The sequence below is a fragment of the Peromyscus californicus genome, unplaced genomic scaffold, assembly GCF_007827085.1.
Source record: "Peromyscus californicus insignis strain IS unplaced genomic scaffold, ASM782708v3 Scaffold_19__1_contigs__length_69161282, whole genome shotgun sequence".
NCBI classification, from domain to species: domain Eukaryota; kingdom Metazoa; phylum Chordata; class Mammalia; order Rodentia; family Cricetidae; genus Peromyscus; species Peromyscus californicus.
In genome coordinates this window covers 6288281-6315590 of record NW_026294491.1, presented here as the reverse complement: position 1 = coordinate 6315590, position 27310 = coordinate 6288281, and the positions used below count along the sequence as shown (strand labels likewise).

General features: G+C 50.4%; 1 protein-coding gene across 1 annotated transcript in view; it reads right to left on the bottom strand.

The window, feature by feature from the left end:
* Window positions 1-27310, bottom strand: part of Tbc1d22b (TBC1 domain family member 22B) — a 63081-nt gene that overhangs the window by 13927 nt on the left and 21844 nt on the right. The window contains exons 3-9 of the mRNA XM_052744475.1: window positions 25549-25856; window positions 23115-23294; window positions 22147-22217; window positions 20830-20958; window positions 18672-18737; window positions 14116-14230; window positions 98-204 (exon numbers count right to left, since the gene is read on the bottom strand). Of these exons, the coding sequence (XP_052600435.1) occupies window positions 98-204; window positions 14116-14230; window positions 18672-18737; window positions 20830-20958; window positions 22147-22217; window positions 23115-23294; window positions 25549-25856 (976 nt within the window). The remainder of the gene's footprint in view (window positions 1-97; window positions 205-14115; window positions 14231-18671; window positions 18738-20829; window positions 20959-22146; window positions 22218-23114; window positions 23295-25548; window positions 25857-27310) is intronic.

Below are 27310 nucleotides of genomic sequence, written 5' to 3'. Positions count from 1 at the left end.
CAGAGGAGCACTGGCAGGGGATGGCCCTGTCGGACACAGAAGCGCTATAATGACGCAAAAGGCTAAGGGAGCCCTGGCCCTGGCTGGGGCCGCTCACCTGGATCCCATCCAGCAGCTTGCTCATACACCAAAAGCTGTCCGCTTCAATGCTTCGCAGCATGTCCTGAGACAAGTTGGTCACATCAAAGTTCTCCACATCCTCTTCTGTAAAACAGAAGGTGAAGAAAATCCAGAGCCTTACATAAAAATCTACTGTGGTCCATGGTGTGCCTTGTAGTTCCCAGAGATCTCATGGTAATGCTGACCGGGCCATTTCTCACTCCAGCCCAGCATACCTTGCTCTTCCTTGGCATTTATCACTTAGATTTTTAAGAAAATGACCACTCAGGACTTTTGCTCAATGAGCTACACCGAGCTCAACCCAAAGAATGGTCTGGAAAAATTCTTTGATTACAGACGTTCAGTGAACTGTCTACCACGCTCATAGGACAGCTGGGTAGGAGCCCTTGTTCAACATAGGGACGGACTCCCTGAATGCTGCCATTAGACTTAGCACAATGTGGGAGCCTCTGGGACTTAATTCCATCGTGCTGGTATTTCTCACTGATACAGGATACACACACACACACACACACACACACACACACACACACACACACACACACGGGAGTTTTGTAGACAAATGAGAAACACTGTATTTCTATTATCACCATCTTGGAGACTCAGCAAGACCATAATAGCCATAGCATACAAAAGGATACCAAGAGTTACAAGAAAGAGTCCGGTAAGCTTGAGCACAGGGCCTCTTTCAGAGAGGACTACTAACTTAAAAGTGAGTGTGCGTGAGCTGGTGTGTGTGCGTGTTCATGCACGCATGTTTATATGCCATGTATGTGTAGGGACATGCAGAGGCCAGAGAGGGTGTCAGATCCCTGGATGGGGTTACAGGCAGGGCAGCTGTGGGTACTGGAACTGAACTCAGGTCCTCTGGAAGAGCAGGAAGCTGTCTTAACCACTGAGTCATCTCTCCAGCCCAAATGTCTACTAACTCCTCACGGAGATTCCAGTTAGTAGCAGGGATGAGAGGCTGTCTGCTCCAAGGCCCAAGCAGAGATTAACTCAAAGGAGAAGGCCAAAGGTGTCCCCTATGTGGGGCATCTTTAACCAGCTCTCCCTGCCTACGCCCTTCGGCTCTGCACGAAAGGCAGCTTTTCTCCTCAGACCCATCAGCACTGTTTGAAGTGTCCACTGAATGCATTCCCTTGTGCCAGGGAGACGCGGTCAGCTGACTGACAAAACACATTCAGAATCCCTTCCTTTCATCGTTGGGAATTACAGAGACCTTTATCCACAAGGCTTCACAACATTTAACAGTTCCTGGAGTCCCGTTCTGCGTGTATCATGACATGGCACGTATGTGGAGGTCAAAGGAAAACTTGTGGAAGCCAGTTCTCTCCTAACACATAGGTCTAGGGGATTGAACTCGGGTCCTCAGACTTGGCAGCAGGCCCCTTTACCCGATGAGCCATCTCATCTGCCCAAGAACTGTTCTGTTGTAGGTTTTATGAACATCAAGGGCTACTTAGGGACAGCAGAGATGGGGGGGGAGGGGGACAATGTTGGAGACAGTAGACTACTCATCAGAAAAGCTAGGATGGCCAGAGTTAACATCTGTAAAGTGATAACCTCCATGCCTTGCACACAGTAGGCACACAGATTACATTAGATGAGGTTTTTCAGGAATGATGAGCTGCATTTATAATGCAGTATGATGCAGAAGGCATGTCATGGCTTTAATGGGAGAGCAAGGAGTAACACTGTTCACGGGAGACTTCCAACTGCTGCCCACGCGGCATCCGAGTGTGCTTCCCGAGCAGAGGCAGAACAGAACACACCTCTGGCCTACTGTGCCTGCTCCCCAGGTGCTGGGAAGAAAGGATTTCATTCTTTAAGCTCTCCTGGAGGTAGTGGTGCACACCTTTAATCCCAACACTCAAGAGGCAGAGGCAGGCAGATCTCTGAGTTTGAGGCCAGTCTAGTTCACAGAGAGAGTTCTAGGACAGGCTCCAAAGCTACCCAGAGAAACCCTGTCTCAGAAAAAAAAAAAAAAAAGCTAAGGTTAGCATAATTTTAGAGTAGCCCAAAATGTACACTGTTTTTGAGGGGGAACCACATTGACCTTTTATTACCAAAAATCAATAAAAATTTTGTAAAACAATACTAACCTTACAGAAATGAAGAATCAGATAACATACAAAGATCCAACAGAGAAATTAAAATAAAAAACTTCTAAGAAACATCATTTCTCTAAGGTAAGAACTCTTATGCAGTAGTTTTGGAAGGCCTTATGCGTTATTCAGCAGACTCCACGCAGTCTTCCTGCTGTGCCCTATTATGTTCCTAGGGTCCCCCAGGCTTCTGTGCAGACCTCTAGCTCACTCCTGCTCAGTGGGCCTCCACTCATCTGGATTCCTCGAGGGGTGCGAACCCAGTCTGCCTCTACCGCCCACAATCACAAATACTGCCCGGAGAACGGCTCCAGGGCCCGGGCTCCTGGCAGCTCCTTCCTCGCCAGTGGGCACAGGACTCACTAACCCATCCTTGGCAACAGCTCCCCAGGTATGAGACAGGGGTGCGAGGTTCAGACAAGACCACACCCCCTCTCCTCACACATTTCCCAAAGGAAAATACAGAGCTTCATAATCATTTATTTTTTATTTTTTTAACCCTTATTTAAAAAAAATTTAGATTTTCTTACTTTATATATATGAATACATATATGTGCACCATGTGCATGCCTGGTGCCCAGCTGCCAAAAATGGCACAGAATCCTTTAGAACGTGAGTTATGGAGGATTGTGAGTCACCATGTAGGTGTTGGGAATTGAACCTGGGTCTCTTCAAGAGCAACAATGAAAAACAAAAATGCTCTAATGTGGCTAAGTCATCGTCTACCCTTAATTCACCTTTATTTTGTGGGTATCTGGCCTGCATGTGTATCTGTGCACCATGTGGATTCCTGGGGACTGTAGTTACAGATGGTTGTGAGCTGCCACATGGGTGCTGGGAACTGATCCAGGGACTCCGGATGCACTGGCACAGTGCTGAGCTCACTCTCCAGGGCTGGTTTCATTTTTAGCTGTATGCCCATGTGGGGGACATGGCTGTGGCAGGCAGAGAACACCTTTCAGGAGTCAGTTCCCTCCATCCACCCTGCTGAGGGGGGGTCTCTCCTGTTCCTGCCTGTTGCATATTCCAGGCGATTCTCCTGTCTCTGCCTTTTCCCACCCCACTGAAGGCATGCTGGATTGCAGACACACGCCACCACATCTGGCATCTTCCATGGGTTCTGGGGATCTGAACTCAGGTGGCTGGGCTTGCTCAGCAAGTGTTTTCATCTGCTGGTCATCTTGCCAGGTCAATGTTTTGTTTTGTTTTGTTTTGTTTTTAAGATTTATTTATTTATTATGTGTACAGCATGTATGCCTGCAGGCCAGAAGAGGGCACCAGATCTCGTTACAGATGGTTGTGAGCCACCATGTGGTTGCTGGGAATTGAACTCAGGACCTCTGGAAGAGCAGTCAGTGCTCTTAACCTCTGAGCCATCTCTCCAGCCCCAATAATTTCTTAAAATTCTATAATTTTGATATTTTTATTATTTATTATTATTTTGTGATAGCATTTTGTTACACCATCAAGGCTGTCCTCAAACCTACGATCCTCCTGCCTCTAGCTCCTAGGGGCTGGGATTACAGATGTGTGCCACTGTGTCCAACCTTCTAGTAAACTGAGGTCCTTTGCAACCTGCTCGCTTTAGCATTCCAGCACACTACAAGCGGGGCCGGGGAGCACACAGGGCAGAGCAACAGAGACAGTGGAGGCCCCGGAGACAACGGGGCCGGGCTGCCTCCCAGACCTACCGCCCGCCGTGCTTTGTGGTGACAGGTTCCCTCTGAAGCCAGGCTGCAGAACTCAGTCTGGGCTGTGCCTCTCACTGTCTCGGTCACTCTGGACGTAGCACCGCTTTCTGTCCCTCAGCTCATCACCTGTTAACGAGCAGTGACACCAGTGCCAGCCCAGGGACGGAGCAGTGACACCAGTGCCAGCCCGGGCACGAGGCGAGGACAGTTAAATGCGCGGTGCTAACCTCTGCTGGCCTGGAACAAGCTCCACAGCTGTGGCCGGGATTCTACCATCATCACTAGGGAAGGACAAACACACCACTGTCTGGTTGGAGCCACTGACATCTGCTCCCTATTATTTGAAGCCACACTGAATCTGAGAGACAAACCCACCACCCCAAAGTATACCTAAAAAGTAAGTCAAAACCAGGTGGTGATGGCGCACGCCTTTAATCCCAGCACTCATAGGCTGAGGGAGGTGGATCTCTGTGAGTTCAAGGCCAATCTGGCCTACAGAGTGAGTTCTAGAACAGCCTACACAAAGAAACCTTGTCTTGGGGGAAAAAGGGGGAAAAAAAAAGTCAAATTTCAAAGTTCTTTTTTCATTTTAATTTATTTGTGTGTATGTGGTGTGCGCACGCATACACATACTGTGTGTGTGTGTAAGCGCATGCACAGCAGTACCACAATGCTCATGTGGAGGTCAGAGGACAACCTGGAGGAGTTGGTTCTCTCCATCCACCACATGGATTCCAGGACTGAACTCAGGTCCTAAGGCTGGTGGCACGCCCCCTCACCTGAGGAGCCCCTTACCGGTCCTACTTCCCAGCCTTCTGCTCCTATCTTTCGGTTTTAAGCAGGAAAAATCACATTTAACAAGGAGTCACAAGTTGTCAAGGTGCTCACCCAGTAACCGTACCATCTCCAAACCTTCAGCTATGCTGGGGCAAAGGGACTACAGATGAAGTGAACCCTGTCTGGGGGCCTCAGGTTGGGGGGCTGTGGTCAGTCATGTGCCCTTGGCATTCACTGGTGGTGGGATAGCTCACTGCACTTCCTGGGGGTGGGTGTGCATAGCTCTGTCTCTGCCTACAGGGAGGATGGAGCTGAGCACACTGGGAAAAGCAGCAGAGAGGGAGGAGCGGGCTCTGAAGGGCTTCACTCAGCATAAACAATCTGTTCAGAAGGATTATTAACCGTCCACTTGAGGAAACTCCACACATAATTGGAGCTCAACAGGAAAGCTCGCCAGCCTCTCTGCCTCAGGCGAGGGCCTGTCTGGTTGTCATGCGTGTATGGCAGCAGGGAGTGAGTTTAAGGGTTTTTTAGGGCTATTTTAAGAGGCATGCATCCAAAGGAGGACACCAAACAGCTCTTTATGAAAACAAAATTGCCCTCTCTGGGCTGGACGAGAACACGGCTATTGACTGGCTGGTAAAATGCACCGGAGCGGTGGCTCCAGTCAACGCTGATTTCACTGAGAACTCTTATCCAGATCAATTGGTGCAGCAGGAGCCTCACTAACAGGCTGGAAGCCCTGAGGAGAAACTGGCTAGTTCTCCTCAAAGCTGGCAGCTCACTGCTCCAGGCACTTCCAGAGCTCTGGGAGGTCCCAGGGCAATCCCAGCTCTGTGATCAGACGGGACTCAGACACTCAAAGCCATCACCTGCAGAGGCCCTCACTGGTTCCCAGTCCCTCTGTCCCTCTGTCCATCCGTCTGTCCTTCCTTCCTTCCTTTTCTTTTGAAACCAGACTCATAAGAATCCCTTGAATAAACTGAGCATGGTGGTACACACCTTTAATCCCAGTACTTGGGAGGCAGAGCCAGGAGGATCTCTGTGAGTTCGAGGCCAGCCTGGTCTACAGAGCGAGATCCAGGATAGGCTCCAAAACTACACAGAGAAACCCTGTCTCAAAAACCAAAGGATTCTTGCACAGTATTTTCTGATCACAGTGCACTGGGGCTGGGGTGATAGCCAGGAGGATAAAGCACCTGCCGTGAAAGCGTGAGGGCCTGAGGCTGGACCGCAGCAGACGTCTACTGTGACGTCTCAGACCCTCAACAGTGAGCATCAATAATGAGCATTATAATCCCAGCACTGAGATGGGGATTTCGGAAGCTCACTGGCCAGCCAGCCTAGCTGAATTGATGAGCTCTGGATCCAGTGAGAGACCTTGTCTCAACACCCCGCCCCCCCCCCCAAAAAAAAAAAAACCCAGAAGCAACTGAAGTCAACCACTGCCAACCTCTGGCCTCTATACACGTGAACCCACATCTGTACACACTCACACCTACATACACTATATACAAACTAAGAAAAAGTAAATGACCATATATTTAAAGAAATAAGAAAGAACAGTTTTGTTTTGTTTTGAGATGGAGTCTCACTATGTTGTCCAGGTCAGCCTCAACCCCCTGAAGTAATCCTCCTGCCTCACCCCTCTGAGTAATCAAGAGCACAGCTACCTTCCTGTGTATAATTCAGGTGGCTGGAGGACCATATAAACACTGCTGGTATTAGTCACCTGACATTCTCATGCCAGGACTTGACTTGGTGTCAGCAGACAAGACCATGAGAACACAATCCTCCAGCATGAAAAGAAAAGGTGGAGAGGTAGAGGGGTGGCGGTGGCGGTGGCGGTGGCGGGGGGGGGCGGTGGCGGGGGCGGGGGCGCACGCCTTTAATCCCAGCACTAGCCAGGCGCATCTCTGTGAATTTGAGGCTAGCTTGGTCTACAGAGCAAGATCCAGGACAGGAACAAAAACTACATGGAGAAAGCGTGTCTCCGAAAAAAAAAAAAAAAGAAAAAAAAGAAAAGGTGAGGTGGAGGGACCAAAGGGCTATAGCCAGGCTCTCTAAAAGGCAGGCTGAGGAAAGCCTCAGGCTGTCCTGGAGAAGAAATCCACAGGGAGGTGGCTCTGTCCCAGGAGGTCCACATCTCTGCTTGTCATAGAAACATTTTGGAGGTGCAGAGAATCTGCTGGCCCCAGAGGCACCGTCACATGGGGCCTGTCAATCAGAGCACTGACACTTAGCTCAGAATGACACACAAGGTCTGGCTACAGTTGGGACAGTTTAGGCAGCTGGGAATAACACTATCCCGATTAAAATTAATGTTAAAAACCAGTGTGTGGGCTCTAAGGTGGCTCAGTGGTAAGAGCACTTGCTGCTCTTACAGAGGATCTGAGTTTGGGTCCCGACACCATATGGAACGGCTCACAGCTGCCTGTAATCCCAGCTCTAGGAGATCCAATGCCATTCTCTGGCCTCCATAGGGACCTACATGCACATGGCACACACACATAAAAGCAAAAAACAAGAGGGGTATGCAGAGATGACCCAGTGGCTAAGGATGCACGCTGTTCTTGCAGAGGACACAACTTTGGTTCCCAAGTATCCACATCAGCTGCCTCAAAACTGCCCATAGCTCCAGATCCAGGGAATCAACTCCTCTAGGATCCACAGGTGCCTGTACTCACGTGCACACACACACACATACGCACGCACGCACACATTATAAATAAAAACAAGTCTTTAAAAACACTGCCACTATCCCTCCAGGTTTTCTCCACTGTCCTAGGTTCTATTGCTTCCATTTAGCAAAGCTCAGGAGCTGCTATTAGGTCAGCCTCTGGGCACTAGATGGAGGACCCTTAATCACAGGAACCCAAACAACATGGGGGTTCAGGGCAAGGGGGCAGAGGAAAGGCCAGCATACACATAACCTTCTAAGGCTTTTGTTTGTTTGTTTGTTTTTTGTTTTTTCGAGACAGGGTTTCTCTGTGTAGTTTTGGTGCCTGTCCTGGATCTCGCTCTGTAGACCAGGCTGGCCTTGAATTCACAGAAATCTGCCTGGCTCCCCCCAACCCAATGCTGGGATTAAAGGCGTGCACCACCACCACCTGCCCTTCTAAGGCTTTCTAATGATTGCCAGGGACAGGTGGCGCTCACTGCTTGGAGAGAAAGCTAGGTCTGATATACCCTGACTTGACAAGCCATACCTGCCACTGGAGCACTCACCCACTCAGTGACAAGAAACCCAGCAGTGGACCCCCAGGGAGCACTCACCCCCTCAGTGACAGGAAACCCAGCAGTGGACCCCCAGGGAGCACTCACCCCCTCAGTGACAGGACACCCAGCAGTGGACCCCCAGGGAGCACTCACCCCCTCAGTGACAGGACACCCAGCAGTGGACCCTCAGGGAGCACTCACCCCCTCAGTGACAGGACACCCAGCAGTGGACCCCCAGGGAGCACTCACCCCCTCAGTGACAGGACACCCAGCAGTGGACCCTCAGGGAGCACTCACCCCCTCAGTGATAGGACACCCAGCAGTGGACCCCCAGGGAGTACTCACCCCCTCAGTGACAGGACACCCAGCAGTGGACCCTCAGGGAGCACTCACCCCCTCAGTGATAGGAAACCCAGCAGTGGACCCCCAGGGAGCACTTAGCCCCTCAGTGACAGAAAACCCAGCAGTGGACCTCCAGGGAGCACTCACCCCCTCAGTGACAGGAAACCCAGCAGTGGACTCCCCAGGGAGCACTCCCACACAAGGATACCACTCAGCTTAGCATTCCAGTAGTTTTCACACGGCTGGGAGGACTTCACACACTCCCTGTCTGCCTGTCTTACCTGAGGCTGCTTCTTCCAAGAAGCAGCTTTAAGAGCGAGCTGGGGTCCCAGGCGGGGCCCATGTCTGCTGCGGGCCTCAGGAATATATCATAAGAACTCAGCTGGTTATGGCAAAGTCACTACCTGGAGGGATCAGGGAATTCCTACAGAGGAAGTCAAATTCCAAGGAGCTTTTGGTGTTACTTGGCTTGTTATATATCAGCTGTCTTCTGTTATAAAATCATGTGTGCCTTCACAGTTTTCCCAATTGACTTTTCCCTAAGAAGGGCTAACAGTGTGGACTGATCACTCTCTGGACATACACATTCCAGGTATTTGGAGAACAGCCTCAGGAAAGGCTTTCTCTGGAATCAGATATCTCCCTTGGCCACTTTCAAGGACTAGCAGTAATAATAGTCCATATGCAAGTCTCCTGATTTAAGATAAATTCCACAAGGAGACACCGCCTAGGTCAAGTGGACATTAAGTAATAGCTTTACACAATTCAGCTCGGACCCCCCCTTTTTTACAGCCTTACTAACTTTATAGACCTCTAACTCCTTACCTAACCACTTCTAGGAATATTTAGATAACCTTCTGTGCTGACAGCTATGCTCAGCCAGAATCCCAGTTCAAGCCTCCTTGTAATTATCATCATTGGCAACATCCGGCCAGGTCCATCCCCAGATGGAGGAAAGTACTTTATCAGAGATACCTCTATACTCTCTAAGCACAGACTTAAGCATCTGGGCTACCTGTTTGAGAAGGCCTGGCGGATGTGCCAATTAGGTTTAACTTCCTCCTTTCCCAAACCCTACCTCTGGTTCCAGATCTCCCTTTGACTATCACCAGAGGCATCTAGCTGTACACAGGTTGCCTAGCGACTGAGCACACTTTCCCTCACCCTGCAGAAAAAAGGCAGATAGCTTGAACAGATAGAAGCCACAGGAAAAAAGAAGACAGTTTTATTTTCTCCCATTGACCTAGCAACTTAAAGTTTCTTAACATTTTCTACCAATCACATTTAAGATTATAGTTGAGCACATAAGAGCCCTCTTCTTAGATATTACCTGAATTTAGCCTTTAGTTAATTCATTTCCCCATTGGTCACTTCCCTTTGGGGTTGCAAATGATAATTAATGGTTACTGCCCCTCTATATGATCCTTATCACCCCTCCGTTTGACCCTGGAAGCCTGGCTTTGCATTGCCAAGGGATTTCTGCTTATAAGTGTATATATACCGGGACTTCTGGGGCACATGGAGGACAGAGAAGAGAAAAGAGAATGGAAGAACTAGATGGGTAAGAGCTTGAGAGGAACAAACTGAGATGGGGAAGAACTAGATTGAAGGGCTAGAAGAGAGGACTAGAGGAACGAGATGGGAGAGAGGAAGAACCAGATGGGGAAGAACAAGATGAGGAAGAACAAGATGAGAGAGAAGGAGATGGGAGAGGAGCTGATAGGGGAAAGAACTAGATGGATGAGAACCTAGAAGGGGCAGAACTAGATGAAGGAATTAAGATAGAACCTGGAGGGGACAACAGATAAATGTAAAGAGAAATCGGGCAAGAAAGGAGCTAAAAATGAGAGCAGAGTATATGCTTGTAACAAAGTATATGGACTAAGGAATTTCATGTACATAGATTCATTTCTTTTCTTCAAAGATTAATTATTAGCTGGTGTAGATTCTTCCCGGACCCTGGGAGGGGACTATCGAGGGGCTGGACCCCCACAGTCCCTGATACATGTCCTCAGAGTGTCAGTCACTCCTCATGCCACTGACTACAGGAATCACAGCTCTTCCCCGTGGGACTCAGCTGTTCAACAATGGGCATGGAAGCCAGGTGTTGGAAGTCAGCGTGGATCTGTCTTGCGTCCACAGTATTTGGATGAAACAGACCTGGGGCCTCCTTCCTTATTAACTTCCAACTGCCTTACTGTCTCTCCAGACGCAGCTCCGCCACCATCTCCTCACCATCTCCTCGCTGCCTTCGGCTCTGGGGACCAGCCAGCAGCATCTCTTGGTCTCTTGATGGTTAGCTCTGCTTTGCTGGTCAGAATTACTCCACCGAGGTGGAAGCTGCCAAGGCTGCAGGGAAGCACCTGGTCCCTGCACCTACGGGCATCCGACACCTCCCTCCCTCAGGGCTACTATCCTGACCCGGATGGTGTGGCCACTTCTTCCAAAAACCGGCCAAGAGGCCTGAGGGCATTTTGTCCTTACAACACAAAGCAGGCTAAGACAACACTTCACAGAATCTAGTAAGCACTTTCCCACCTTTTCCAACTTAGCATCTGTTTCTCCCAACCATATACATAAATACGGGCTTGTTTGTCTGTTTTCACTCTAGACAGTGGTTCTCAACCCTCCTAACACTGTGACCCTACAGCATGAACAGCTACGATCAGCTAGTGCAGTTATTTCCAGCCTTTGTGAATATTCTTGTTCTGTTGAAGTTGCTGTGAATATTCTTGTTCTGTCTTGTAGGAGTTATAAGTTTTCATTCTCTTTGAACAAGTATCTAAGAGTGGAGGGCAGGATGTTTTGCTTTGCTTATGGCCCCCATCCCAGTCCCTAAGTGTACCCGCCATGAGTTCGGAGACAGACCTGACAGTCACTGGGTGCAGCTCAGAAGTGGGATACACTGCCCCCCAGTGGCCACGCCTGGCACAGCTCCACTAGTTTTGGAGTATCCTGTGCCCAAACCATGGGATATGGGTCTCATTCTTCTATGTACGTGTAGAAGCCACAATGAAGGCATGGGAGGAGGGGGGATCTTCAGATAGTCTCTGGCCTCCAAGCATGAGAGTCTGGTGATGGAGGGGGAGAGGGAAATAGTGGCATATGAAGTGCTACTGGAAATAACTCAGCTATGGGGTACTAGTAAGTTCCAGGTGGACATGATGGGACAGTATGTATGCCTGGGGTCTTAGGGAGGGCTTTCAGGAGGGCGGCTTCTCAGGAAGGAGTCACTCAGAGGATGAGGAGGTAGGAGGGCATGATAAGGTTTCAGGTTTAAAAGGTCGATTCTAGGAGTCTGTGAGACGGCTTAGCAGGCAAGGTGCTGGCCACCGAGCCTGAAGATATTATTTTGATTCTTGGAACCCACATGGTGCAGAGAGCTGACTGACTCCTGCAAGTTGTCCTCACCCCACACCACACACACACACACACACACACACACACACACACACACACACACACACCACACACACACACCACACACACACACACCACACCACACCACACACACCCCACACCACACACATACCACACACACACCACACCACACACACACACACACACACTAAAGAAGTGTGGGGTGTTTTGCTTTGTTTTGTTTTTTTGGTTTTTGTTTTGGTTTTTTCAAGACAGGGTTTCTCTGTGTAGCCCTGGTTGTCCCAGAACTCACTTTGTAGACCAGGCTGGCCTTGAACTCACAGAGATCTGCCTGCCTCTGCCTCCCAAGTGCTGGGATTAAAGGTGTGTGCCACCACCACCCAGCTTGAAGAAGTGTTTTTAAAAGGAGTAGGGAGAGATAAAGAAAAGGTGTGCAATTTATATATGGTGTTGAAACAATATGCCATTTAGCTGGAATAGTAATTAATTTTAAGTCTCAATTCCTGACATACAGGAAAATGAAGTATTAATGAGAGAGAGAGAGAGAGAGAGAGAGAGAGAGAGAGAGAGAGATCTTCCAGAGATCCCAGGTTTGATTCTCGGCACCCACATGGTGGCTCACAACCGTCTATAACTCTAGCTCCAGGAGACCAGCGCCCTCTTCTGGTCCCCACAGGCAGCAGGCATGCACATGTTGCAGACAAGGCAAACACTTGCATACACGAAATAATAGAAGTGTTTTTAAAAGAGACGCATACATTTAAAGACGATAAAAAACAACTGGGTAGAGAGCTGGCTCCGTGGTTAAAGGCACTTCCTGCTCTTGCAGAGGGCCAGGGTACAATTCTCAACACCCACACTGGGCAGCTGGTCAAGCACCCATAACTCTAGTGTCACGGGATCTGCTGCCCTCTTCTGGCCATTGAGAGCATTGGCAAACATTCTGCATTCACATGGTAAACAGACAAGCAGCCCGTGCACATACACAACAGTCCATTTTAAAATGTTTTAAAGAAGAAGAATCAAAGACCACAGAACTGCTGCCTACTGTGACATGGAGGGCGGCGAGGGCGGCGGTGCGGCCCATCAGAGACCAAGGATAAGACTCTGAGTTCAGCTCTGATCAAGGCAGGAGAAGAGAGAGCACAGGCATAAGGTCAGAGGATCTGCCTTGGAGTTTGGAAAACTCACTAAGCCACTCACCCTGGGATCTTCCAACCTGTAAAATAGGCTGCAACATCTACCTTACCCTTCCAGAGCTGCTGGGGGTAGGTACTGAGCTCGGCATGCCACAGCATTTTACAAATGGTAAAGAGCTTTAATTTGGGTATGTGTGGGTTTCTGGGGTTCCTTCAATGTTCTTTTTTTGTTGGTTAGGAGTTTTGCTTGTTTCTTTGGAGACCAGGCTGGCCTCGAACTCACAGAGATCTGCCTGCCTCTGCCTCCCGAGTGCTGGGATTAAAGGTGTACACCACCACCGCCCGGCCTTTTTTTTTTTTTTTTTTTTTTTTAATGAGTTTTTATAAATAATGTATTCAAAGTTTCTTTGCTCTTTTGAGACAGGGTTCCACTATGCAGTCCAGACTAGAACTTGCAATCCTCCAGTAATCCTCCTGCCTAGTACTGAGAGTGTAAGTGTGGTCACCTGACTGCTCCTTCACATATTTGGATTCCTAATGTCAGCCTCTGTCCGTTCACTTGACAAAGAAAACAGCACTGGGCACACATGGTTCTCCTGTGAACCTCTAAGACAGCAACTGAGGAAACCCAAGGGCAAAAGCAGACTCCTTGGCTCCTTTAAGAGTCTGCTTGAGCCGCCTTTAATCCCAGCACTCAGGAGGCAGAAGCAGGCAGTTCTCAGTGAGTTCGAGACCAGCCTGGTCTACAGAGTGAGATCCAGTTCAGGCTCCAAAGCTACACAGAGAAACCTTGTTTCAAAAAACAAAACAAAAGTCTGCTTGACTGAGCTGGAGGAGGAGGCTGGGACTGTGGAGAAGGCTCAGCATGTTCTCCACAATGACAAGAGCCCAGCAGGCTCAGGACCGAAGAGTTGGGGGAAGACCAGGGTCCCAGAACACCTTCTAGCCCAGTCCATCCTCCAGCATCCTACTCCAGCATGAGGTCCAGCATGGATGCTGGTACTTAATCTCAAATGTCCACATGGGCACTGGGTCTGAGACACAGTTGGAGAATCCTAAAAACAACCCAATCCCACCATCAAGCTGTCTGTCTGTTCGTGGAGGACAGAAGCACCCGCTCGGCTCTTCTGGAGAGGCAGGCCTTCCTCGGTGGGATCTGAGATCTTCTCAGGAGATAAACTCCAGGCTGCCTCGGCTGCCCAGACAGCTCCGGGTATAGCAGAGGGCTGCCTGTGTCGTTCCTAGCAGGGCATGGCCCCCAGTGGCACATTTGGGGAAACAAACAAGCAGATGGCATAGGAAAGGGAGGGCACACTCAACACGGTGTGTGCTGCTTACCCACATACTCCGAGAGGAAGACAACGAAGAACGGAGTGACCAGGTCATTGATTCCCTGGACATACCCACTGGCGGGGTGTCGGATGGCCCAGATAAAGAGAATTCTCTCAAAGATCTAGATGAGAAGGAAAGGGGACGTGTTAATCTTTGGACACACTTCTTCCTCCACTTACCCACGTATGGTGGTATTTTATTTGTACTGAAATGTGATTCTAATCTTATGTTAATAAATAAAGTTGCCCAGGGGTCAGAGCTATTAGAGCCATAGCAAAAGCTGGGCGGTGGTGGTGCACGCCTTTAATCCCAGCACTTGGTAGGTAGATCTCTGTGTGTTCAGGGATACAGCCAGCATTGGAGACACACGCCTTTAATCTCAATACCAACCATAGAAGACCTGGAAGCCTCTACAGACAGGCAGTGACGAGGCAGTCATGTGTTTGGGTTTACAACCAATGAGAAGGCAGAACAGAAAGTCTATATAAAGACAGACAGACAGGAAGTAGCTCTCTTTCGGAGAGGTCTCTTGGCTGAAGAGGCTAGCTGCAGTAGGCAGGTAAGGCTCTTAGCTCTGATCTCTTGGCTTTCTTCTTTGCATTGGTTCTGTGTTTCTTATTTAATAAGACAGTTGGTTACATCTACACCCACGCCACCATTTATCTGGGGATTAGTGAAAAGTCTTAGGAAAATTGAAAATGCTGTGGGACAAAGGAAGAGAAATGCAGAGAGCCTGGACACATGGGCTGTTCTGCTCAGGGCTCCTCACCCTCTATCTTTTCAGTATCTGGAGACCAGGACATAAAACAGGAAACAACGGAGATGGAGATTACACACTCAGCCACTTCTCTATTTCTGGGAGCAAGGTACTGCACATGGCAGCTCTGGTGTCTTTTTCTAAGCCTTCCTTCACCACTAAGGAGCTAGAGGAAGCATCACCTTCCACCACCCTCCACCACCCTCCACCACCACCCTCCACCACCCTCCTCCACCCTCCACCACCGCCCACCACCCTCCCTCTCCCCGCTGAGAGGGAAAGAGGTCCAGACTCAGTTCTGGGGCTGGAGAGATGGCTCCGTGGTCAAGACCCCAGCACCCGCACAGTGGCCCACAACCATCAGTAACGTCAGGGGATCCAGTGCCCTCTTCTGACCCCTACAGACAGCAGGTATGCATGTGGTGTACATAAATACATGCAGGCAAAATACCCATACGCGTAAGATAAAATCTAAAAAACAATTAAGATTTTTTTTTTTTCTGGTTCAGTCTGACTAGGATTGGTGACACTCTATTTTTGCAGGAAGTCCCTTCGTGCATCAGGCTGTAACCACAGCTGAGCTGGGGAAAGTCTGATGAGACAGACGGATCAGCGGGTGAACACCTTCACCACTAAATCTGACAGCTGGAGTTTAGTCTCCGATCCCCACATTACAGAAGAGAAAATGATTCCTAACAACCTGTCCTTTGATCTCCGCACACATGCCATGGCGTGCACATGTCCCCCCAAAATAAACAATGCAATAACCCAGAAATAAAAAGATACAGTCCTACAGGCCTCTGCAATCGGGGTTTGAGACAGAAATCAATCAGCCAGGGACCCCATGAGAGAGTCTTTGGAGTAATATATGTACCAATTAAAATAAGTCAGAGGGCTTGTTGGGGACAAAAAAGATCTTCATGGCCCCTGAACAGAGTCCTGCCCATCCATCCTGCAGGTGCCCCCTGCTGGCACTGGGCCTTCTGAGCCCCCCATCTTCTCTCAATCCAATGACACATGCTCACTGCTCTGCCCTGTGGCCATGACCCCCAGGCCTGGCGCTTCTGGAGAACGGCTTTGTGCTATCCCAGGTCTCCGTGACACACACAGGAGGGAGATGGCATCCATAGCACACCCCACCCCAGCCAGGCCTGCAGACAAGGACTTCCAAGAATGATGGAAGGGAAACGTTAGGCAGCTTTGGGAGACAGTCATCCAGGGTAAGGACGATGTGAGGAACCTAGGGACACACTGGAGGCTGTCTGTTAGCCCCTCCCAGAGAATCTGGCAGAAGAGTTGAGGAGCTGTGCTAACAGCCGAAACCAAGCACCCCTTAGGAGTGAGCTGGCCTCACAGCTTCCAACAGAGCTCTTCATGTGTCCCCTGTGGTTGAGGAGGTGTGGTGTCCTTGTCTTATTAAACCTCTGAAGGGAGTCCTCTTGCACTCTGTCCTCTGTTGCTAAAGGACTCCCTTCTTCCTCAGAAATGTAGCCCAACGGCTGGGCAGTGGTGGTGAACACCTTTTTTTTTTTTTTTTTGGTTTTTCGAGACAGGGTTTCTCTGTGTAGCTTTGCGCCTTTCCTGGAACTCACTTGGTAGTCCAGGCTGGCCTCGAACTCACAGAGATCCGCCTGCCTCTGCCTCCCGAGTGCTGGGATTAAAGGCGTGCGCCACCACCGCCCGGCAAGTGGTGAACACCTTTAATCCCAGCACTCGGGAGGCAGAGGCAGGCGGATCTCTGTGAGTTTAAGGGCAGCCTGGGCTACAGAGCGAATTCCAGGACAGGCTCCAAAAGCGACAAACCTGAGAAAGACAGAGGAACTCTGTCTCGAAAAACAAAACTAAACAAAATGTAGCCCAGGCTAGACCCACTCTTTTCTAAAAAATAATGGCAAGAATTCCCAGCCCTACTGTTTCCTTGCATCTGTTAGCTGTGTTTACCTGGTGCCTGGTACGGAACACCTGCCTAGCACATGAGAGGCCCTGGTTTGATCCCCAGTGTCACAAAAACCAAACAACTGTCTTCAGACGGGCCTTTCAGAAGGACTTACAAGGGCACCTGCTACTCCAAAGCCTCAGCCTCAGTGACCGGCTGTTCAAGTCAGGAGGATGAGTGATGCAGACACACACACATCACACTGGAAAGGGGCCAGACAGATGCAAAATGAAGACAAGAAGCCTGGCTGCCTGGGGAACACAGGCTCTGCACTACAGGAGAAGTCTGCAGTAACTGCCCCTCAGGGAGAAGAGGATAAACGTCAAGGGTTTCCCACACCTAGCTCCTCCACTAGTGGGGCAAGTCAGACTCACTACCCATAGTGCTCAAGCACCATCAGGTCTGCAAGCCTTTCAGTACTGGGGCTGGGTTAGTTCTCTGTGCCTCCATTGGCTTAAAATGACAACACCCCTGTACACAAGGGGGATGCAAGGAAAACCAGAAAGTGTGGCTTTCCATCTCTGGATCCAGGCTCCACTAGCAGGGGACGCCTGGTAAGCCGCTATCCACATCTCTAAAATGAGAGCGGGCATCAGGGGTGAAAGGTGGAGGGGAGAAAGGAGGGCTGAGCCTTCAGAGACTGAAAGGAGGAAAGGAGCGCATTTCTGCTTCCTTTGTGCCGCATCTCAGGTGAGATAATGGCGTCACCCCCACAATCTTCCCTTTGGTGTTCAAAGTTACGACAGATCCCAGCAGGAGAGACCTCTATCCTTAAATGGAATATGGATATTATCCAGAGCTACAGATCATTCTTCCCACCGTCCCTCTCTATTATGAAGAAGCAGAAAGCTCGCTTCAAAAGCCCTGCCACTCCATGTCCTGACCGCAGCAGAGCTGCAAAGGAAGCTGCTGGTCTCACCGGGGGATAGTCCCTGCTCCAGGAAGTTAAAGGTCCTACTGGAAACTTCCATGTGCTCTAGTAACTTGAGGTCTGGAAACATCGCCACCAATGTCACTTCTGGATTTAGTTCCAAAGGAATTTAAAATATGGTCTACAACGTATTTGCATAGCCATGTTCATTATAGATTAACCACCACAGTCGAAAGGGATAAGCAACCCACGTGTCCACAGTACATGTCACATTATTCACGTGATGGAATATTAGCAATGACGATGGAATAGTTAATATCAAGGGACAGGTGGAGAGGTGGCTCTGTGGGTAAAGGTATACCTGTTGACAAAACTGATGACCAGGGCCCACACAGTGGGAGGAGAAAACCAGCCTTTGTCAGTGGTCCCCTGCCTCCACACACGCACCATGGCGTGCCCTCCACAATATAAATACATACATACAATAAAAATTTTTAACGAAGGGACTTCTGACACTGTGAATTCAGCCAGACACAGAATGACAAATACTATATAATTCTACTTATTTGAGGTGTCTAGAGTGGTTACATCCATAGACAAGAAACAGAATGGTGGTGGTAGAGGAAAGGGGGTTATTATTTAATGGGTACTAAACTTAAGTTGGGAAAATGGAAAAAGATCTGGAAACACATGTGGTGCCCTGAGTTAGGGACTATTAGTTACCCACTGTGCACAAAAAGGAAGAGAATAGCAAATTGATGCATGTGTTTTATCAAAAAAAAAAAATCACCATTCCAGCTTTAAAAAGTAGAACAAACCTAGGAACAGGAATTTTAAGGAAGGATGCCGACTGCTTCTAGGCTTGGGCAAAGCACTACTTGGTACCCAGGCCTGTTATGAAGGGCAGATGAGAATGCCTGAAACCGTGGACATGAGGTACCAAACAGGAGCCACTGGGCCCAGGCAGGAGAAGGACCAGACAGCAGGGATCCACTCACCTCCTGGACTAGCGGCTGCTGGAACAATGGAATGAGAGGATTCGTCCTTGGAATGTCAATGTGAATCTGAAAAACAGAAGCCACAGCCCAAATGTCTAAGAACGTCTAAGACATCAGAATCAAAGGAGCACTTGGAGCACAACCTAGCTTTAAAAGACCGACTGACACAGACAAAGCCCAGCAAGACCCACCTAGGAGAAGTTATGTCCCCATGTTAGCCACAGCTCAGACAGGAAACACCCCCTGCTGGGGGTTGGTCTTTCTGTACACTGTGAATACATGTTGCTCTCATTGCTTGATAAATAAAGCTGTTTTGGCCAATAGCCTGGCAGAGTAAGGCTAGGCAGTACAATCAAACTAAAGTTGAAGATGAAGAACGGCAGAGTCAGGGCAGAAGGCTAGCAAGACATGTAGAAAATGAGCTAACATGCCACGAACCACGTGGCAAGGCATAGATAAGAAATATGGATTAATTAAAATGGAAGAGCTAGCTAGTAATAAGCCTGAGCCATCAGCCAAACATATATAATTAATATAAGCCTCTGAGTGATTATTTGGAAATGGCTGCGGGATGGAGTGAAATGAGAAAAGCCTCCATTTACAACCCCCCAAATAAGCTACTTAATCAGAACAGGCTTCTCACCTGAGGCAGCCCACGGCTTTCCTCTGGTTCTCTGAAGTTGGATTAACTCTGGGACAGTACCTGTTTACCAGACATGACCAAGTGCGTACCCCTCTTTCAGGATCTTACTCATCTACAATTCCTAAGAGTCTGGTGTGATGGTGCATGCCCATATTCCCAGCACAGGGGAGGCTGAGGCTGAGGTCTAAGGCCAGACTGGACTACAAGGCCAGCCTAGGCAACAAAGTGAAACCCTGTCTCAAAAACCAGTTGGGTGGGGGTGTGATAGTCATTACAGTATTCCTGTAATCCCAGGACTTGAGAGACAGAGGCAGGAGTTTGAGGCCAGCCTGGTCTACGTAGTGAGTTAAAGACCAGCCGTGATACATGGCAAGACCCTGTCTAAATAACAAAACCTGAGCCGGGCGGTGGTGGCGCACGCCTTTAATCCCAGCACTCGGGAGGCAGAGCCAGGCAGATCTCTGTGAGTTCGAGGCCAGCCTGGTCTCCAAAGCGAGTTCCAGGAAAGGCGCAAAGCTACACAGAGAAACCCTGTCTCGAAAAACCAAAAAAAAAAACCAAAAAAAAAAACAAAACCTGTAACTACTGCTAAGAATAAAAAGAGCTCCAACTGCTGCTAAAAATGTGCCAGAACAGGATGTCAGGACAGGACTGCTCGTGAGGTCAGGGAGTGAGGAAGAGTAGGGCAGGAACAGGAAGTCAGGGCAGCTGACCTTTGGTAACCAGAGCCAAAGCTCTCACTTCTGCTACCCAAGAGGTCACTGTAGTTAGCATCGGCTCTGAGGCCTTTCCAGTGCCTAGGCTAATGTCCTGAAGACAGTCCACATCAGAAGAGGTTTTTCTGGGGACAGTCACCACAGCTGTCTACTGCCCACCTTTTACCAGCCTGGCCACCTCTCCCCCGTGTGAGGCTGCTGCTGGCGGACACTTCTGCAGGTCTGAGGACCTCTGCAGCCAGAGGATCTGAATGGACACTGTAGCAGTCACAGAGACACACTGATGCCACGGTCCAGGGGGGACTGACCACCTCCATAACCCCAACAATCAGGAAGCTGAGCTACATGGGGAGCTTCAGTCTGAGCTACAGAGTCAGGTCCTGTCTCAGGAGAAAGAAACAATCAGGAGCTGGCTCAGCGTGCTTACTGCTCTTCCTGAAGACTGGAGTCTGGTTTTCAGACCCACATCAGGCAGCTCACAAGAGCCTCTAACTCCAGCTCCAAGGATCCAACACCCTCTTCTGGCTTCCATGGGTGCCTGAACTCATGTGTGCATATCCATACACATGCATGCACATGCACATCGTTAAAAATGAGAATAAAATTGAAATACACACAAGGCACCCATACACATGCGTGGTAAGTTCTGTTTTAAAATGCCAAAGTGGGAGCTGCCGAAAGCAAAGAGGGAAGAGAGTCCCAAACACACAGGACAGAGGCTCCAGGGGCACCTCAGCTGGGCACCTCAGCTGGGCACCTCAGCTGGGGACAGGTCCAGCACAGACCACAGACGCCATACCTGTCTGTAAGTGTCCTGGTGATGCTCCTCATTTCGGGAGTCATAATACTGCTCAATGAAGCCAAAGTACTCCTCCCGCTTCCGCTGCAGGGTCAACTTCCGTCGCTCGGTGTTTGCCGGGAGATAGCCCTAAAGACAACACTGTCCGTCAGAGGATGGGTTTTGGCTCTCGCCTGAGCAGCAGCTGGGAAACCATCAAGGAACAGAAAGAAGGACCGCCGGGAGGACAAGGCGGGTCCCTTTGGGGTCAGGCCACCTGGTGCTCATCCTCTTCTGGTTAGTGGACCCTGGGTGGGCAGGCGAAGGGAGGCCAGCTTTCCCAACTTGCCCACTGCCTTGGTCCCACACTTCACACTGTGGGGCTCCCAGAGCTGGCACCGCTGAGCAGTAAATGGAAGTCAATGGGAGGAATCTGGACGCAAGTCACAGCCTCCAAGGGAATTGGAAGGATCTGGCAACTTCTGTGACACTTCTTGGTACAGATTGCACATTCTTTTCCAGTGTAACATTGGGAACCCTCAGCTCGGCCAGCTGAATGGAGTCAAAAGGCTGGGACAGAGCTGGCACCCTGGCCTCTGTCTTATTCCCAGCCTGGATCCCATTCTCACTCCCCAGTCTCCTGTTCCCTTTCTGCTCACCAAATTCACTCTGAGCAGCATTTGAACTTCCTAGGAGAGGCAGAGGTACTGACTGCAGAGCTGGGAGACCAGGCGTAGGGAACAGTGACAAGAGACCCCCTCTCCAAGGTCTTGAGTATAATATAGCATTCCAGAGTGAGTGCTGGAGAACTGGCGCGGGGGCTCGTTTGATCTGGGGTATGCACATGGCAAACAAGCCTTTGAAAACCTTTACTAAATGAAGGAACAGATTCCAGAGGCTCGAAATCAAGCATCCCAAAGCAGGAGCTGGGGTGTTGCCGAGCGTGGGGAAAGAAGACCTGTCTGACTCCTGAGAGCCTGGAGCTGACTCTTCGGAGCTGGGAAATGGACTCGGAACACTCAGGAGTATCGATGCGTCCTCTAAGCCAGCGCTGGGGTCCTCCTGTTCTGCTCGATCCCTCCCCACATTGTTAAGGAAGTGACACTGTAACCACAGGAACCAGCTCCTGGCCTTCTCCACATATGCTGCAGGAACACACTCACCTGCGGGCGTGGGAATAAACTCTCAAGGGTGTGTCTCTTTGCACACGGCCTCACAGCTGTGCCATGCAGCGGGACCAGAGAAGTCTATGGCCTAAGATCAACATGCCCAGACCAACCTTGGCAGGCAAAGGGCTGTGTGAGGCCCACACTTCTCCTCATGGTGGGTGGAACTCACCGACAGCAGTCTCCAGGTGACCGGTCGAACTTCCCTGGGAACGCCTGGCCAACTCCACTTCCTCAATTCATCTACACACAGAAAACAGCCTCACTGAGTCAGGGCTTCCCACAAAAGCCCAAAACAAACCTCGGCCAGATGCCTCCTACCACTGAAGATCATCACTACCACCAATGAATGCCTGCTAAGACAAGCTGGGAAAGGCTCCACACCGCAGCCCCGAGCAACAGGAGGCCGGGGCACCTGCAGTAATCATTGGCTCAGAGAATCTGTGGGTGTGTACAGGGAATCATGGAGTTGGCCTGGCTTGGCTGCCTTGAGAGGCATGCATCATAGGTGTTTCAGGTTACAGTCTGTGGCTCCTGGGGTACTGTGTGCCTTTTAGTTCCTGAGAGACCGAGGCACTCCCTCAGGCAGTGAAGGATTCAGGCCGCCTGTGTATTTCTGTTTCCTAGAAGTCAGAGAAGCATACAGAAGTTTGACAGGTCGGGAGACATGAATCTTGGATACCCTATATAGCTTGCAAACATCACTGTATCCTGGCAACAACCACTGCATTCTCTTCCTGATAAGGGTATAAAAAGTCTGATTGCTCTCTCAATAAACTTGTCACAGCCACAGTCCTGCTGTGACCCCTCCAACCTGACCTGGCTAAGATTCACTTCTCATTGTCCTCATCAGGCAGTGCTGGCCCAGTGTGGACTTGTGTGGACTTGTGTGAGAACCCCTGGGGGCAGCAGAGGCAGAGCTGGAACAGGTGCCCCACGGTCTGCACAGGGACCCCAGGGACGGCCGCAGTGACTCTGGTCCCCATCTCTGATTATAGACCTCTGTCTAAATACTTGTGCATCACTGCGCCGGCCCCAGACCGGGGCTGCTAGAAAGTACAAGGAGGAGGAGGGCAGAAGCTTCCATCCTCTGAGACCCACCACCACAGCCTACCTTGCCCAGCGCTCTGGGGAACTCACCTAAGTCGGTGTTGTGGCTAGAAAGGAGCTGACGGAACTTTTCTAGGCGGGTTTTCTCCCGGACTGTCATTGGAGGGGCCCCAGAAGCATTCTGGTCTGAGATCCGGGCGACAAGGGGGATGATGGGCCGGAGAGGGAGAGACTGCTGTTTGTGGAGTGGGTTCCTCAGGCATGTGTCACCTGAGGGGATTTGAAAAAGGAGAGAACTGCATGGGCAGGCCGTGGATCAGACGCCCTCAGGCCTTCTCGGGCTATGTGGTGTGGTGCCTTCTCCAGGGCACTGCCTGAGGACCCAGCTGAGTGGCAGCGAGAGGATGAGGCCCGGCAGGGCTCTGCTCCCAAGCAGAGGAGGGGCTGCACATGCAGCTGCGGAGGACAGCTGTGGCCAACTGACGGGGGACAGCCAGCTCCCGATGCTGCAGGAACTCCTGAGAATGTGTGTGGAGAAACCAAGGAAGATGATCCACCTTAACCTGGACCTCTCCTCAGGGCCTCGGGGTGAGTGTGGTAGCCACACAGCCTCAGGCAGAGCTCTTCTCCCCTCCATCCACCACAGAGTGACAAAAGGCTAAGCCATGATCCTGCAGAGCACACTGGCTGCCCTCTACAGCTCTGTAGCCTGCCCTTGGCCTACCAGGGGCCCTTCGAGGTGGGTAGGAAGCTCTGGCATCAGGAACCCAGTGCTGAGGGTTCCTCAGTGCTCCACATCCCCGCTCAAATGAACCAGCTTCGGATTCGGCCGGTTTCCACTGGAGCAGTGGAAACCACTGAGCTGAGCACTGTGTTCTCCTGCGGGTGGTCTAAATCGGACGGTGGCCGGGAGTCACAGTGCAGGACTAGCGCTCACCGAGTGTTGCCATATAGAAGGTGCCATGCTGACCATTTCAGCAGGGGTCTCTCACGTGATCCCTTACAACATCTGCTAAGAATTCCTAACTATTTTACAGAAGAACGAACGAACTCAGCCTGGGGAAGCTGAGGAACTGGGGAGGCAGAGGTGATGCCCTGGGGCTGTCTGGCCCCTACACTCTTCATAGCTAATTGCCACAAAAAGAAGCTGCTTCAGGGGCAGCCTTCTCAGGGCTGTATCACACTCTTCAATACCTGGGCCTTAAATGCAAACACTAAACACTGAACAGGAAGTAGCCAGCACTTCAGAAGCTTGCAACAGCTGCCACAGGCACCTGGCTGGGATGCCCACGGTGACAACAGGGGCCTAGAAAATGCAAACAGTCGCAGGGAAGCTTAGACGGGCAGGCATCTCAAGCATCCACTGTGTGCAGGCAGATGTACATGGAGGGAACCTCCACAGGGGGACATGTGGGGGGCCGGCTACACAGAGCAGCCTGCAGGGATCGTGGCAGGGGCCTTCCTGTCACTGGGAACCTCAGCCACAGCTTGAGCCACCTGGTCAGACTGGCACTGTGGGTTCAAGCTGGGCCCTGCCTCAGCAAAGGCCAAGTGACAGAATTACGGTAAGGAGCCTACGGCAAGTCGCATGGCCTCGTGCAAACTCTGAAAGAACTCCCAGAGCCTGAGGGAGGACACACTCTGGGGCTCTGACACCCTCTGTCCTTTATGCCCATGACCTGTGAGCAGGATGAGGGCCCGTCCCTGGCCAGCTCAGAGTAGCCGGTTTACTTACATAAAACCCTTTGGAGCAGCATTCAGCACGGCAATGGGCCTTTAAATGTACACAGAAAGTCCCCAGACGTCCCAAACCATCATCACCCCCAACAGTAACTGAGGCCAGTCTCCTTTAACCACAACACTCGGGAGGTAGAAGCAGGCAGATCTCTGCTAGTTCGAGGCCAGCCTGGTCTACAAGGTGAGTTCCGGGACAGCCAGAGCTGTTACACAGAGAAACCTTGTTCTGGGGCGAAAGAGAGAGAGAGAACCAAACAAAAGAGGTCTTTCTTTCCTCCCAGGCCACCCCACCTGATGGGTAGGTAACTATCAGGGAGCTGGGAGCTGGTCCTGCGGCAAACACACTGTTTGCTTCACAGAAACAGGAAAAAGGCCTCCGGAGGTGCGCAGCTGCTCCTCAGGGCTGAGGGGGTGAACCATCTGTGAACTCAGCCACCGACATCTTTAAATACATTTAGTCAGTATTTGTAAAGCTGACAAAGGGACCCAGAGCAGTGTGAAACAGCCTCATCACAGAAAGCTGCGGATGCCACTGCAGGGAAAGGGGGGGTGGGGAGGATGGCAGGGAATGTTTGTGTGCTAGGAGGTAAAGAGCCAGTGGGAAGGGCGGGGACAGCCTGCGACCAGTTAGGCTTGCTGGCATCCCACCTCAGGCCTGAGGGGTTTCTGTTTTTATTGTTTTGTTTGTTTGTTTGACATCATCCCATGAAGATCTGCACAGGAACTTCTTTTCTCTAGCTGCGCTCTACTGAGAGGCTGAGGCTACGGCGGGGCAGGAGAGACTCACTGGAGTTTCGGGACAGCTGGGCGTCACTGCTGGACTTTATGACCTTGTAGCTGGCAGGGACGTCCGACGTCGTCGACTGGGACCGTTCGGGCTTTACCCTCAGCTTGCTGTGGTTTTCCAGGACTTGGGCCGCAGTTGCCAAAGCCACTTTTGAGTTCAGAGTTTGGAAAGGAGGTGAGGAAAAGTCCTCTTCCTCATCGTCGCCAATGTCCCAAGCGTCACTGGTATTCCGGGCAAACTCATGGAAACTGGAGGCCTTCTTGTTCTTCAGAGGAACCGAGTTGACCTTTGACCGTTCTTTGATGAAGCTTCAAGAGAGGAGACGGCATTACCGAGCAGTGTGACACACCTGACCACCTTCATTAGCATCTGTCAGACAGTAACATAACCAACTACTCCAGCACACACTCAGAGCAAACCACCCAAGGCCACTGCTTATAAGGAGCATCCCACAGATGCAGAGAGCCAGCTCATCGGCTCTCCACACACTCTCCTATTTCCCAGCATCCCTGAACTCATGAAACCATCTGATTAGTTTAAGCTAAGAGAAGTGAGGAAGCCACTGTAGAATCCACTGAGGTGTCGAGCAGATTTGTTACACCACCCTAAGCTAGAGTCGCCGTCAGAGTAGGATGTAAGCTGCAGGGGGTGTAATGCTAACTGTCCGCGCACACAGCAGTAAGTCTCAGAAGGAAAGGCTGCTCTTTTGACTCTGCCAGCCTCGAGAAGGACGTCTGAGCTTGGTGTGCTCTGGGCTTTTGCTTTGTTGTTGTTGTTTGTCAAGACAGGGTGTCTCTGTAGCTTTGGAGCCTGTCCTAGAACTCACTCTGTAGACCAGGCTGGCCTCGAACTCACAGAGATCCGCCTGTCTGGAATTAAAGGCATGCACCATCTCTACTCGGCTTTTTCTTTTCCTTTTTAAAACACAATTAACTTCAGACTTCACAAGGGAAGTAGCCATGTGAAAGTCTATAGTACATGGGAACTGGACCACAGTGTGGTAAAAACATCACTACAACCCTTCACTCACCCCTCAGTAAGGCTGGGCCACTCTAGACAGCAGGGCAGACTGTGCCAAAGAGCTACAGTCCCCATTTCTAAGATATTCTCCCCAAGCGATCCAACCCCTCTGACCTCCTCAGACACCTGCACTCATGAACACATACCACCACACACAGACACAGCCACAGACACAGACACACACACACACACACAGAGTCACACACAGTCTCTCACATATACACACACACACACACACAGTCACACACCACACATACACACACATACACACAGATGCACACATAGTCTCACACACACACACACACACACACACAGTCACACACCACAAATACACACAGATGCACACATAGTCTCACACACACACACACACACACAGTCACACACCACAAATACACACATACACACAGATGCACACAGTCTCTCTCACATACACACACACACCCCACACACACAGAGATGCACACAGTCACACACCACACATACACACACATACACACAGATGCACACACAGTCTCACACACACACACACCATTGTAATAATAAGTAATAAATCTTTGGGGCTGGAGAGACAGCTCGATGGTTAAGAGCCCTGGCTGCTCTTGCAGAGGACCAGGTTCAGTCCCCAGTACCCACATGGTGACTCACTACCATCTGAACTCCAGTTCCAGGGACTCTGATGCCCTCTTCTGGCCTCTTCAGCCATCAGGCACAAAAAAAAAAAAATACGGTGCATATACATTCA